The sequence below is a fragment of the Aptenodytes forsteri genome, unplaced genomic scaffold (genome assembly GCF_000699145.1).
Source record: "Aptenodytes forsteri isolate BGI_AS27 unplaced genomic scaffold, ASM69914v1 Scaffold65, whole genome shotgun sequence".
NCBI lineage: Eukaryota > Metazoa > Chordata > Aves > Sphenisciformes > Spheniscidae > Aptenodytes > Aptenodytes forsteri.
Genome location: NW_008795127.1, coordinates 1,377,916 through 1,393,321, shown reverse-complemented (window position 1 = coordinate 1,393,321; position 15,406 = coordinate 1,377,916). Strand labels below are relative to the sequence as shown.

Sequence of the window (15,406 nt, the reverse complement as noted above, 5' to 3'; positions counted from 1 at the left end):
CCGAGCGCGGCTGGGCGCGAGCTTCGTGTTCGGGCTGAAATCGGTAACCCCCTTCTCTGCTCTGTGCTGCAGATGGAGCTGGAAGCGCTGCGCTCCATCTACGAGGGAGATCTGTGCTTCAGGGAGCTCAGCCCGGTTTCCTTCCAGTACAGGGTAAGGCAAGGTGAAGGTCTGCGAGTCGCTGCAGCACAGGTTTCACCGTTAAGTTTTTCTGCTGCGTTGTAGTTGACATGCCAGGGATTTTCTAAAACAAATGGGTATTGGGTGGGCAGTAAAGTCTAGATCCGTAGGCTGTTGTTTCAGGATCTTTGGTACGATGATGCTTGATGGCGCAATGCATAATATTTAGGAACCTGCTCCCAGCACGGGTTTATTATCCCTTAGCTAGGCATCCTGCTTACACGTGTATGTACTGCATGGCTAGAGCTGTCATTTGACAGCTGAAGGCTGAAGGAGCCAGCGTGCTGGGTAATACTTAAACTAGCTGGTCAGAAATGCCACTTACAGAGACATTTGCATGTAAAGCTCTGAACCTTCCCTATTGCTCAGTTACAAGGTTCTAGTCTCTTGTCCAGAGGTAGTCGACATGCCTTGTCTACCTGCTAAAGAGAAAATCCACAAAATGCTTTGGGCATGTGCACCGATACAGTCTGCTCAGGAGAGACATACAGGGAGTGCTGAGCTTGAGATATGCAATTAGATTCTGGCATGAAATTCTTGCCAGCTTTCTGAAATTTAAAGACCTGGAAGTTCTTCTGGGCATGGACTGAGGCAGATCTTTGGGCGGCCAGAGAACTGTACTGATGAAACCCTAAGTTTTCACCCATGGGACAGAAGGGAGACTTCTGAAAATGCCATATCCCTGTAGTGGGGAGGAGGCATCCAAAATAACCTTTTTGTGACTTCTCAAGTAACTTCAGAATAACATCAGTAATTGTAATGAGATTAAGTTGATTTAATTAAGAGCACTTGAATCCCATCCATGTAAGTGCAGCCTTCCTTCGCTGATAGGACCATTATTAGTAAGTTTAATTTCCTCAAAAGAGCAAATGTGACATGCCTACAAGTCTACAATGTATCATTCTACGTTGTGCTAGCTTTGGTCATTGCTAATTTTTATTAGACGAAAAATAATTGTGAAAAGTTAGAACTCAATTTAAATACTGTAAAACTTAGTGTCAAAGGCAATCGTATCTTTCCCATGAAGAAGAATTTGTATTACAAGAAAGCGTATTGCAAGTAAGTGCGTGAGAAGGTCAAAAGAATTAGTATGCCATTTTTCTGAGCCTCATTTGTCTCACATGTCTCATACAAAACACAGCCATTCTGTAATCAAGTAAGGCTACCCAATTTTTAGGTTGCACTGGCAAGGAGGAGCATGGTCACGCAGCTTTCTGTATGGATTTGCTCAGGGCACAGACAGTGGTTTCCTGAGAGAAGTCATCTGTAAACCGTACCACCAGTTCTCTTCTTGGCAGCAGTGGGAACTGGACTGCAACACTGTAGATGATGTCTTGATAAATGTTGCGGATTCCTGATCTATTTATTTATTATTTCTTTATTTTACCTTTAAAACAGATGTTTCTGAATGTCAGTTAGTCCACTCTGCTGAAACAGTCACTGCAAATAAAAAAGCACCAACTCCTTCCCCTTCCTATTCCTATTTTGAAGTACAGTACCCTAACCTTGATTAGGACTTCTTTTTTCTGGCCACACTTCATTCCACATAATTTGATGAAGCCAGATTGCCTATTCTAAAATGAGGGAAATAAGGGAGAATTTTCAAGTGGTTTTAGAATAGGGGTTTAACCAACTTTGTTGCACTAGTCTTCTAAATCCTTGTGTGAAACAGATATTTCTGTTTGTATAGTATGCCTTTGGTAGCACCTGTACTAGTTTTAAATTTTAAAAAATTATTTGTTTTTTATTTAATTTAACATAATTGTAAGGATTGTATATGTAATTTGGGTTCACTAAATTGGTTTGATGTGCATGATTATTTATATTAAAGTGTGCCTTTTTCTAATGTTATGCTTTTTTTATCCAGTCTCATTCTACTGACTTCTTACATATTTTACTACTCATTCTTTCTTATAGTGGAATAAAATATCTGTAGGGGTGAGACGTAAATATTGAAATTCTTATCTATTATTTTTGCTATCTTAGGTCACTAGTTCATTGTCGTCTTTATTTCAGCACTGTCTTATGGTTTGTTTTCTTATTGCTTTGAGTTTGGATGCTTGGGGGGGAAAAAAGGGCTTCATCTTTTCTGTTCTCATACATGATTGTATAGTATTTGGCTTGCAGATGCTACAAAGTAGCTTTTAAAACCAAGCAATTAAAAAAAAATAATAAAGAGAGCTTTGAATGTTTCTGCTGCTTTTCCTAGGGTGAAAACTGCAGGGTAGAGATTAATATTGATGTCATAAATTTAAGACTTTTTCTAGATAACAGCTTTATTTTCTAACTGATAACTTTATGAAAATAGTTGTTATCTTAAGGAATTTGGATAGACTTAAAGAAGTGAAAGACTTGCATATTGGCATTGTAATCCTTAATAAGTGACTGATAACTGTTGATTTATAAAGTTTTTCTTTTCCCTTCAGATAGGTGAAAGTGGAGATCCCAAAGCCTTTCTAATAGAAGTTTCTTGGCCGGAAACGTATCCACAAACAGCACCAGTCATATCGATGGATGCTTTCTTCAACAACACAATGTAAGTATTTATGACAGCTTCACTTCCTAGCCTTTTTGGTTGGCAAGCTTTTCTTCATCCGTCTAGATTATAGTTGAGTTTTATGGTTTCTTTTAGATCTTCAGCTATTAAACAAAGTATATTGGATAAGTTGAAGGTAGAAGTTGAAGCGAATCTTGGAACTGCTATGACATACACACTTTTTGAATATGCCAAAGATAATAAAGAGTTGTTCATGGAAAATCAACCTGTTAACACTGTGGTAAGTAGATAAATTCAGATTTTAATCTCTTGCTTTTAAAACTGCAAAAAATGTTTATTACAACTCTAAATACTTCATAGCTCTGTCTTTAAGTTGCTAATCAGTATATTGGGTATACACGTTAGTGGCTAAACAGTGACGCACAGAGTATGGTGTCACAATGCTCTGTGGTCTTAATTGTTATATTTAATTGTTATTTTGCTGTTATACCAAAATGTTTGTGGGCTGCAGTTCCGTCCCACAGAGTAGCATAAAAATGGAGACTTGGGGCAGAAGCAAAACTAAGGAGAGCTGAAACGGAGATTAAAGGCATCTGGTCGGGGGTGGGGGCAAATTACTGCAATCTTCCTGGGATGCAATGGCTTGCATAAGTGTGCCTCCAGGGTCTTGAATGAGTCAGGCTGGGTCTATTTGTGGCTTCTGTGTTGTGTAAGGACGTTATTGGCCATTGTGGTGCTGCAGATTTGCTTTGAGGAAGAAGGAAAGGTTTCCATGTTTGGGAAGTCTGAATCCCTTCAGACTAAATCACACTCTATGATTAAATTTAAAAAGTGTAAGAGGTGTCCTTTGCAACTCTGAAAGGGAGTAATTCCAATCCCCAACGCATGGTTCTTAAAACTATAATCACGATTATATGTTGATTAAAAGCTGCAGATTGCTGACAGCATTGCTTCTTTCTGACAGTCAAGATATTTCAGTATGTCGGGTTCAGTAATCACAGAGGTATCTGTGGAACTAATATGCGAAATATTAACAACCATTTTGATCCTTCTCAGACTTCAGTAAGCAATAGTATTGCAATTGGAACTCCTGATGTGCCAACAAGTAAGAAAAAAGATAAAAAGGAGCAGTTATCCAAAACCCAGAAACGAAAACTAGCCGATAAAACAGGTTTGTTCACTATAACATTGTTTTGTTTCAGCAGTATGAGAATCCAAATTTTATAGCAGTGACATCTTGCTAGAGTCAGAACCAGTAGTCATTTGTTTATAAGATTAACTACTTTAAGTCTGTGGTCTCTGTTTTGCTTGTTTTAGATGAATTATTCTTGCTTGAGATGTTAGTTCTGGTCAAAGCAACTTTCTATAGAGTAAGGATTTCAAGATGTCATTGGTTTTGTTTTATTCTTTTATTTCAATTTGTGACAAAAGTGAAATTTTCAAAAAATACTTGTGGGAGGAGAGCATTTGGGACTTCTAAAAATTCACTTTCAACAAAAGACGTAGTTTGTTGATGGGCCCTCGTAAATAATTCACGTTATTAAAAATGTAATTTCTAAATGAAAGTGTTTGTTTTGGAACGCAAAATAAAACATGTAATTTAGTTTGTATCCTCAAAATAGAGGTGCTTCTGCAGATATTTAATACTTTCAATGAAATGGTAGGGTTTTGACTGAAAAGCATTCAATGTTTCAGCTAATACTGCTGATTACTTTTATGTGTTCAACCTTAATTTTTAATAATGATCTGGATAGTTCTATCCTATTGCAGAAATAAGTTGTACCCTGTGATAGCAGTTTCTGCATATAATTTACCTAACCTAATGTATAATTGGCATATTAAGTGTTGGCCGTATAAAGGAAAAGCTGCATAAAATTTTGTTCTTTGACAAAATGCATCATTGCTGGTCAGCCCAGCTCATGTTGGAGTTGCCGTCTAAATTAAATGTCAGATGGACTGAGGTGTTTTTATTTAAACAGAATTACTTTGAAGAACAAGATGTGTTTAAGACATTAATATCTGTTTTTGTCCTCATGGCTTTGTAGTGGAGAAATTAAGGTTTTTGGATCTTTAGAATTTTGTGTGTTGATTTTAAAGAAGATAAAGATTCCCCCTAGCTTGTGTGTTGAAAATAAAACCTCGTTATTCTGCAGATAACAAGGGGGAGCTTCCACGAGGATGGAACTGGGTGGACGTAATTAAGGTAACATGACTGTATTATATGCAGTATTACGAAAATACTGCGTATGTACATTAAAAATAATTTGTACTTACATCTGAAGAAAACTAACCTGATTTTTTTTCTTGCTTTTTTTCCTAACTTTGTTTGGATTTGACTGTGGTGTCTGATTCATTTCTATACACGTCCAGCATGTAAGTATTTTCAAGTTATCTTTTTTAACGTTAAAAAGATCTGCAAGAAATAGTAAGAACTGTTTCTCATTTTGGATTCTAATTTACATATTTCTCAAATGCTTTAAAATGCTTAGTTCTTCCGAATATTAGAGTCAGGAGGACTTTGATTCCTCTTTGAACTTTGTTGGTTTAGTATTTCTTTTTTATTTATTGAGCAATTACATTTTAATTTTATGATGAGAGAGTTTTGCTAACCAAATGCACTGCAAATATTCTGTCTTCATATGGCAACAAGATGTAAAATAGTTAGTGGTGCTGCCAGGTTCTGGAGGGCAATGGAGAAGTAAGCAGAAAAAAGGAGCTGTCCCAAGTGGGAGCACCTTGCTGTCTCGTACAAGCCTGAGCATTCTCTGCCCGAAATCCTACAGTGAATAATTCTTTTCTACTTGCTCCCTCAGCATTGATTTCTTCCACCCTCTTGTCTTTGCTGGTTCAGTGGAAATCAGTATAGCTGCTTGACAATACTCTTTTTGTATTGTTTAAATTTCTATATGGGAATTCTCTGAGAGATGTGTGGGGATACTTTTTCCATTTCTTCACTGAGCATTCTCTGCCCGAAATCCTACAGTGAATAATTCTTTTCTACTTGCTCCCTCAGCATTGATTTCTTCCACCCTCTTGTCTTTGCTGGTTCAGTGGAAATCAGTATAGCTGCTTGACAATACTCTTTTTGTATTGTTTAAATTTCTATATGGGAATTCTCTGAGAGATGTGTGGGGATACTTTTTCCATTTCTTCATCTTTCTTATTTTGGAGAGCTGGTGACGGAGTCTTCATTAAATAGAATCTCAAATGCTTTAAAATGCTTAGTTCTTCCGAATATTAGAGTCAGGAGGACTTTGATTCCTCTTTGAACTTTGTTGGTTTAGTATTTCTTTTTTATTTATTGAGCAATTACATTTTAATTTTATGATGAGAGAGTTTTGCTCACCAAATGCACTGCAAATATTCTGTCTTCATATGGCAACAAGATGTAAAATAGTTAGTGGTGCTGCCAGGTTCTGGAGGGCAATGGAGAAGTAAGCAGAAAAAAGGAGCTGTCCCAAGTGGGAGCACCTTGCTGTCTCGTACAAGCCTGAGCATTCTCTGCCCGAAATCCTACAGTGAATAATTCTTTTCTACTTGCTCCCTCAGCATTGATTTCTTCCACCCTCTTGTCTTTGCTGGTTCAGTGGAAATCAGTATAGCTGCTTGACAATACTCTTTTTGTATTGTTTAAATTTCTATATGGGAATTCTCTGAGAGATGTGTGGGGATACTTTTTCCATTTCTTCATCTTTTTTATTTTGGAGAGCTGGTGACGGAGTCTTCAAATTAAATAGAAACAGTACCCTGAGGTTTTTCTGGGGTTTTGTGTTGTTGTTTTTTTTTAAATCAACTTTCACGTTCAGGAAATAAGCTTATTTAGTGTTTAAGCTTAAGAAATATTTTTTTATGCTTTTCAGTCTCTTGGTACAGTAGTACAATCAGTCTGTATTATTAATTATACGTGTGTTCTATGTAAGATGGAGATAATGTTGTTCTTGTTTCCTAATAAATGGAATGGCAGTCTAAACTTTGAATACTTTCTTTTTGTGTCTCTTTTATAGTTAAGCAAAACTGGTTCTAAAGATGATGAATAAAGGACTTTGGTACAAGGAAACTCCACCTTTTAATACAGTGCAATTTTGGGTCACCATCTTTCTCTTAATAACTTTCGTATTTGTTGAAGTAAACATTTTATAAAGCTCAATTTCCTAACTTGCAAACCTAGTCACACAAGTTTATCTAGAGACTATGTGGTCTTCTTTGAAAAAAAAAAAAAAAACAACAAACAAACTTGCCTTAAATGCAGGTTAGAATGTGACAAAGGATATAGAGAGCCAATGTGGTGAAGTGAATAGTGCTATATGCAGTGTTTATTAACTTATATTTTACTCTGTAGTAAAATCCTGTTATAGTGAACCCAATGATACTGTAATCATTTCCTGATGTTCTTATTCCAACTGAAGAAAAAAGCACTATAACAGTGATTGGTCACTTGATGGCATAATTCAAAATAAATTATTCCATGGAAACAAGACCTCTGTCATTTGTTTATCTAATATGAATGTAGAAGGAGAACATAAAAATTGTTACATTGCAATACAGACTAGAGCTTGTGGTCCCGTTTTCACTAGTTACTGGCTGAAAAATACTGGCGAAAGCAAGGCCAAGTATTCTAGTCTGCTCAGAAATGAGTGGTTACAGCAGGAGTATGTCTTCGTTACTCTCTGCGGTATCCATCTGTTAGTCTTTCTCCAGTATGCACCTTTACAGAAGGTTGGATGTCTGAGGGGAGGAAAAAGTGCTTTCTTGCACGTGTCTCAATGAGTTGAGATTTTGTAGCTCTTTCACTGGAGAAATGGGCATTCCTTGGAGGGGTTTGCTGACTGAGTGGTGGGACAGTGGGAAGAAGTCAGCATTCTGCCAAATGAGTTGGGAGAATTTTTTTTTTCCTGATCTGCTCTCTTGTATCAGAAAGAGAAGTCATCTTTACTATATGAATGGTTACTGAATACAAGATGCCTTAATGTCCTTTGTTATTTTTGTTTGTTTTGAGATGAACTTTAATAAATGCTTATTTATCTGCTGTGGTACATTGTTGGTTTTTTTTTAATTGTGTATTGCCTACTGCACTTCTAGGGCCAAGTTTGAATTTGCAAAGGATTTTCTGTTACAAAGAAAGCATTCTTAAAATTGGTAGAAGAATTACATCTTCCCTCTTTCAGTACATGTTCACACGTTCTTCAGGGTAGCTGTGTTTGTTGTTAATATGAGGGTCAGTCATCCCATTGAGAGTCAGAGGAGAATATCCATCGTGTTCAGTACACACGGCAAGTCCAGTGTCTCTTTGAAGGAGTGCACTCCACTGCGCACGCTAGGTACGGCGTTTGGTGAGCGGGATGTTAGGGGCACAGGCTGGATGCTCTGATCAGTGGTGCTACCAGCCTTTGCAGCCAGTAGAGGATGGTTTCTGTGACTGTCGTGTTAGGACTTCAGCTGATGGAGTGGAAGTGTTTATGCTACTGTCTGTGTCAAGAGAGCTTATATGCAACATACATTAATATAGTTCTCTTAAATTCTCTTAAATTATTTCTGTTTTACCAAAGGAGGATACACTAAATATATTGCAAAATAACTGCCTGTCTTCATATATATATATGTATATATAAAGAAAAAAAAGTTACATGAAACATTGTGACTGCAGGTGAAGGAAAAAAAATTGAATTTGTTCTGTGGCTTTCACTCTTCTGAAGAGACTGTGAAGAGATCTGAAAGAAATTTGCTCTGTACTGCTGTCATCCAACAAGAAGCTGTAGTTTTTATTGAAACACTCGAGTTACAATTGGTAAATGTATGTGCTTCCTCAAGAAGGAAAATACTATTAATTCTTAAAGAATTCTTAATTTCAGAAAGTCATGATTTCTTTTTGAACTCAACTCACATTTAGTAAAAGCTGGTGAAGTACACAAGGTATAAATATAATAAACATATATTTTATGTTTATTATATATATAATATATATATTTATAACAGTAAAGTGAAAGTAGCAAGTGTCCAAAATACAGGATGATTAAAAAGGAATTTGCCGGTGTATAAAATTTTCCATACTGCATGGATACACTTCTTCCAAATGATGCAGTCTTGCCTTTGACATAAACTGGAGGCTCGTGGCTGCAGCGTGAGGAAGAGTGCCTGGCAGGGGGTAACGCCGCGGGGAGAAGTTGCTCTGGTAGTACATGGTGAGCCTGTAACAGGGAAGGGCATTTAGCTTTAGTCTCTGCCGGCGTCAGAATGGGCAGGGCTTTCTCTATTCACAACATCTCCGAGGGGAATTGACTTGTCTTTGCTAGTATCCTTGGTGTATAAAGTTGCCATGACAATTTATCTGAATAGATTAGTTAGGGAGGGTGGAGGAAGGACAAGTAAGAACCACATCTCTTGCTTTTATAGTGTTACTGTGTGTAGCGGCAAACTTGTTAACCTTGTGAAATGCCCGATTTTTCAGCTCCTAGTCTGCCTATAAATCACACGCTCTTGGGAAGATATCCGAGCAATCTCCTCTGGTTCTGTTAGTAAACGTGTTTATTTGGAAGTCAACTTTCAAGGGAAATATTTTGCATTGGGAATTTTTGTATCGGTTCTTTGCTTCTCTGTAAATTTTGAAAGGTAATTTGTGTCGTTAAACCATTTTCTCATATGACATGATGGTTGGAACAGGGTCATTTCAAGAATCGAGGTACTTGGTATCATGGAGAGGCCTGAGCACTGACAACTGAGGAGAGGGAAAATGTAATTGTTCTTATCAAGAAAGGCACAACTGTAAATAGAGATCATGACTACTGAGGGAATTCTAAACACTTGAAAAATACACCACCACCACCACCACCACCTTTTTTTAAGTAAAAACCCGCTGGCAGTGGAAAAACGGTGGTTTATGCTTTATTTCGGTAGGGCAAGAGTCTCTTGATTGTAGGGCTATGCCACCTATTTAAATTCATGGGTTTTGTGGTAAAGCTTTGGTTGGCCTGAGAAGACAAGTGTCGATACTAGTAACAGTAAAGTGAAAGTAGCAAGTGTCCAAAATACAGGATGATTAAAAAGGAATTTGCCGGTGTACAAAATTTTCCATGCTGCACGGATACTAATTGACTTACTGAAGCACTAGTTGAAAGGGCTTTTTAAAAAAAATACTTTTTATCTATAGTGTTGTTGCAGTAACCACTTGGAAATCTCATCTGATCAAACATAGCTTACTTTTTTCCCTTTTTCAAATTTGTCTCTGAGAATCTTTCCTTGGGACAAATTTGGTGCAGAAAATTGAGGTGGCAATACCAATGCTTAAATGAAGTTTAGGTTTTTTAACTGAAATTTAACAAAATATTTTTTCTCTTCAGTCTTTTAGTACATATTTGAATTGGTTAGGATTGCTAATGCCTCTGAAAGTTAATGAATTTTAAGCTATGCATTTTTTTTCTTTCAAAACTTTTCTCAGCACCCCGAACGCTTTTTTTGTTAGGGGGGGGGGGGGGGTCCCCCCCCCCCCCCCCCCCCGGGTTTTTTTGCCTCTGTCAGTCCTTACGGTGCCCTGGAGCACATCACTAGGCAGTGCACTTTCCAGCCTCAACTTACAGGAGCTATTAGCAAAGAACATAGGCAGTTTCTGCTGTAAAATGGTTTGGTATCTCTGAAGCACAGTGACTTCTTCTCCAAAATCTATCCAGCTCTCTCTGTTGTTGATACAGGTATTTGAGGAATACAGAAAAAAAAAAGTATGGCAGGGGCACAAGAACTGTCACTATCACATTGGTATTTTATACTTTATTTCAGATGAAACTTCAAAGAAGTCTTTAGTTGTGTTTGCATGATGTTAAATACAAGTTCGTTCAGTGCTGTTAGTACCAAGACCAGAGACGCTCCATTGTACCGTAACGTATCGAATCCCGGGGAATGATGCAGACTGCCTTTCAGTGTGGTGGGTGGAGGGGTGACAGCTGTGATTAATCAGCAGTGTGTCCCTAGCATGTCCTGCTCACCCCCTTGGTCAGCCTGGCACAGCTGACGCTGAAATCAAGGCTGCTAATGCCTGCGGTACTGCTGCAACTGGTTGTACGTGGGGTGGGCAGATAAAGCATGCCCAACCGATGAGCGATTCGATTTTGGTGAGTAAAAGGACAGTAGGAAAAAAGCCAGCATTTCTTCATATAGGACCTTTGGTAGAAGTGCAAACGTAGGGAGACTATACTCCTTTCATCTGAGGCAATACAAGTGGTTTTGGGTTACACTGTGAACTTCATGCTGCGAAAATCATCAAACGGGTCTTGAACCAAAAATAGTTCCCCTTTGGAAATTGTTTCCTTCAACTATGTTTTGTGGCTTATAGTACGGCACCCTAAGCACTTGTAGTTAACAGCAGAATGAAGGGGGGAGGAAATGGTCATTCAACAGAGAGAATACCAGAAGCGTGAGGAATCCTGGGTGGACTGGAGGAGGAAGCGGAGGGGGAAAAACATCCTCATACGCAAGACTAGAAGAGAATAGGGGATAAATCTTCATTGCTGCAGGACAATACAATAAAACAAAAGCTAAGCTTATGGTTGCAGAGCTATAAATTCTGGCATGAGGTTGGGTTATGGTAAAAGACAAGAGGATTGTAGATTTTTCTTTCTGTCACTGTCACCTATTCTTTCACCAACATGGATTTGGCTTCATCTCAGAATGGGGCTGCTCTATGGTGAGAAGAATTTCCGTTTGTCTCACTGTTACACTTCCTGCTACTCTCTTAATTCTGGCATGAGGTTGGGTTATGGTAAAAGACAAGAGGATTGTAGATTTTTCTTTCTGTCACTGTCACCTATTCTTTCACCAACATGGATTTGGCTTCATCTCAGAATGGGGCTGCTCTATGGTTGTGAGAAGAATTTCCGTTTGTTTGACTGTTATGCTTCCTGTTACTCTCTTTCTGAGCCCATGGAAGCAACCTCTGAAAATCTGGTGTACTCTCAGAAATAAGACAAAATATATTGACTAGGCACTGGAAAATCATGTTAGAATATTTGATGTGGGTGAAAGAAAGAATTAACTGTTTCTCTTCTTTCTCCTTTATTCAGAGCAAAGTGAGGAGTGACTCTAAATGGCTGAATTACACAAGACATATGAGAATCTATATCCAGACACCGGTGTCCTATGTCAGACTGAAAGTTTGTCTGTCTAGTTTAGAGTTTTACCTAGCTATCCCTTGCTACTGTGTCTGAGCATTCATGCTTGTGGTTCCCACAGTAGTATGTGTTTTAAGTATTGATGTTTACAATGCAGCAGAAATTTGAAAACTCTTACTGTGATTGCCTACTGCAAGTTGCTTATGTTGTGAGATGGGATAAAGTCACAGCAATGACAGAGAAAGCCAAACTATAACGGCACAGCCTTAGTGGAGAGGAATGGGGTTGGGTGGGTGTCTCTGGGGGCGTAATTTCTTCTGCAGTATCTTTATTACTGGTAATGATCAGTGAAAAGGAAAAATCAGTCTAGGGTGAGTTTGGAAGATGTCATTCAGGAAAAGATAATCTTTTCCTTCTCAAACAATTATCCGTTATGGTGTCACTGAGAGGCAATAAACATAGGCTTGTATGAAGTCACTCTTCAGAGCAGGATCTTACTTTAAATCAAGTAAGTGTCTCTGTCAGTAATGCATTTTATGATTTCCTGCAGGAAAAACAAATGTGAAGAAAGCATTACTATCTAAAGAGCTGCTGTCTCCACTGTAGGGAACCATTTGATCTCTACTTGTAGGGAAAACTATGGTTCAATTGACCTTGAAGAGAGATATTTTATAATAGTACAGGGAAAATGTAGCAGCCCATTGATAAAAAGTACATAGCCTCTATAGATGGTTAACAAATTTGCACAGCATTATTAGTTTTATATTTTTCTCTGAAAATCAGCACTAGAATATTACCAGGTTTTAGTTAACTGGCATACAGTATGATTATGATTTTTTTTCCCCTCATGCCATATGTCTTTAGATGATAAAAGTACAGGATGTAGTATAGAAATTTATTTCCTAGATTAAAATAGTGCTAAAGTTACAAATCCACTCAAAGGAAGGAAATCCATCTTACTCAGAAGTAAGGATGTGCCAAAATTAAAGCTGCCTATGTGATGTTTATATGAAAAAGAATGCATAGGAAGATTTTCTTTCTGTGACTACATGTTTTTTTGGGTTTTGGTTGGGGGGGGGGGTGTCCCTGGTAGTGTCCAAGCAGATGCTTAGTGCTTTGCTTCCTAGTGTTCCTGTTAGCAGGAAAGCAGTACAAAAACCTGAGTTTTCGTATGCTCCTAAATCTGAAAAGGGAAGTTTTCACTTTGTAAATAAAGTAACAGAACTGTCCCTGGAACAAAGTGGACATTTGAAACAGGGTGACCAGGTATAGAGGCAAATGAATTTGTTCTAATAAAACTGACTGCATCTGAGTGGCTTTAGTGCCCGTTTCAGAGTTTGTCTCCATGCAGTGGATCTGTGACATATAAATGCTTATGGATAATTTTAGGTTGACTATATAGCTATAGTCCATGTGATTAAGCATTGCTTTCCATAAATTTGTGTTGCAGAAGTCAGTGCAGATTCTAATGTATTGTTAATGAGCTCTAGTTCCATCCCTTTTCATTTGATGGCAGGAGAGGAGATACATTGCTTGCTTCTCTGGGACGAAAGAAATCCACACGTATGCTGTCAACGAAGGCTACCTGGACTTCGTTAACAGGCATTGCAATCAGGCTGAAAGAGTTAAAAAGGTGAAGTTCTACAAGGTAATTGTAGTAGCTTATATGAATGTGGATCCACTATTTTGGTATATTCCTTTCTTTGTTAACTTACTTATTGTGATGTTTAAAATGCTCTGAGTGCAAGCAGATATGTTAGCTTATTAGCTAGTGTGTGTGTGTGTCAAGTAACTGTTCAGTCAGATGAGTTCAAGAGCAGTTACCTTGTCTTTCCTAATTCCATGGCATGGTGAGAGTTCTCTCACAGTGCATACCTACAGATACTATCACTCCCCTGGTTTTCCTCCCAGCATGGGCAAAAAATGGTGCTCAGCATCACTGCGTGTTTCCTTCATAGCTTTTATATAGAAAGGTATATTGGGTGGGGGAGGAAGAAAAAAATTAATATAAAGTACTGACTGGTACTGATGCCTCACACCTGGAACTAATTAAGATAAACTATGTCACATTGCATATAACATAGTGCGCAAGCTACCATATGTCTCCCTCCTGATTTATGTTCTCCTGTTTTAAATGTATAGACTTGAGGCCTCTACTACAACCTCTGACTGGTAAAGATTGGGCAGAATCTCTTTGCGATCATCACAGTAATCTTTGTTTCACAGACACAAGCCCTACTCTGTTAGATGCTGTATCAATGAACTCAAAGGAAGCAGGGGTGGTCAGTGTCTTGCACGATCAGGAAATGGGGAAGAAACGTATTCTATGAGGAGACACATGCTAAACATGAAAAGCAAACACTGAACTTCTTGGGATATCTGTTCAGGGAGAGAAGATGACAGAAGTATTGAAGAGGTGAACAGCTTGCCGTCTGGAGTCTTAAGAACATGGTTGGTTACTCTTCTAAAAAAATACAGTTGATAAACACGTTGTTTCTCTGCATATGAAAACATCTCTGAGGTATTTTAAAAGATGATAAAATATTTTTGAAGGTGTTAATGATAAACCATTAAGGGGAGGAAAGAACGTCACCAGAAGAAAGTTATACACAGGAGTAAATCTGGAAATTTTGATTTGAAGCTGGGAGATTCTTGTATACCAAGCAAATGCAATTTCCATTACGTGAAGAGATGGAGACAACTCAGAAATGTAGCTTCGTCTTTCCTGCCAGATTCTGAGTAGTTTAATATTTTGAGCATTGCAAGCTCAGAATTTTATCTGCTGGAAGGAAGAGTAGTGCACAAAATTTGGATTTAGATGTACATTTTGCACATGCAAATTTGGCTCATCGGTATTTAAATCTCCAATTAAACTGTGTGTCTTGTGAGCAGAATGGTTAAAATGTGATTTGTCACGTTTGTGCATGTATGCACAATCTTGGTAAGGTGCATCACTACATCATATCACTTAAGTTACAAATGTATGAAGTATATCCCCTGTAAGAACATCTGTCTTATTTGAGAAATATTTATCCTTTGACTCATTCAAAGCTTTTGCTGCCATTAAATGCAGCAAAATAATCCATACTGCAATGACTTTTTATTACAACAACCTGATCTCATTATGTTTATTTGTGCTAGAATCAGAGGCAGAAAGAAATGCACTAATGAATGGAAGAATCCTATCCTCAATTATACGATTACTGTAAAGAAAGAGGTTGTAACTCCAGCTGATGGGCCTGAGGTGGGGGCTTCCAGGTGGTGTCAGAAGTGATCACCACAATGTTTTACTACATCTGGAAATTTTGAAGAGGTGTCAAGAGATGAGACATCAAACATTTGTTGTAAGGTTTTCGGGATCTTTTTAATTAATTTTGGAATTCAATTGAAGTTATATTTTTAGGGTACAATAAGTGTATTACTGGTTTTATTATATAAAGAAAGGGCATATTGTAAACCTAGAATGCAAAAGAAGAAGGGATAGCGAAGCAAATTCTTGACTGATACACACTATAAGAAACCTGTTAGGTTGGCTTTTGTGCTGTATGTAAATCAGGGTTGCATTTGTCTCCTTTGTGTATGCCTTTTTTCATCGCTTTTGGGTTTTTGTTGGGCGAAAGCCTGATGATCCTGT

The 15,406-nt window shown here is 37.9% G+C and overlaps 1 protein-coding gene across 1 annotated transcript; it reads left to right on the top strand.

Annotated features, from left to right (window-relative positions):
- The first annotated feature begins 72 nt into the window (after positions 1–72).
- RWDD4 (RWD domain containing 4) lies at positions 73–7,710 on the top strand. Its single transcript, XM_009277350.1, has 7 exons — positions 73–153; positions 2,607–2,716; positions 2,813–2,957; positions 3,734–3,848; positions 4,831–4,880; positions 5,048–5,050; positions 6,682–7,710. Exons 1-7 carry the CDS (start codon positions 73–75, stop codon positions 6,712–6,714), a joined length of 537 nt encoding a protein of 178 aa, XP_009275625.1. The 3' UTR covers positions 6,715–7,710.
- Positions 7,711–15,406: the final 7,696 nt, after the last annotated feature.

Bases quoted from the DNA above. Each gene is read 5' to 3' on its own strand.
- RWDD4 (XM_009277350.1), top strand. From the start codon at position 73: ATGGAGCTGGAAGCGCTGCGCTCCATCTACGAGGGAGATCTGTGCTTC. The intron at 2,717-2,812 runs GTAAGTATTTAT...GGTTTCTTTTAG, and splicing joins GCTTTCTTCAACAACACAAT to ATCTTCAGCTATTAAACAAA. The intron at 3,849-4,830 runs GTTTGTTCACTA...GTTATTCTGCAG, and splicing joins AAAACTAGCCGATAAAACAG to ATAACAAGGGGGAGCTTCCA.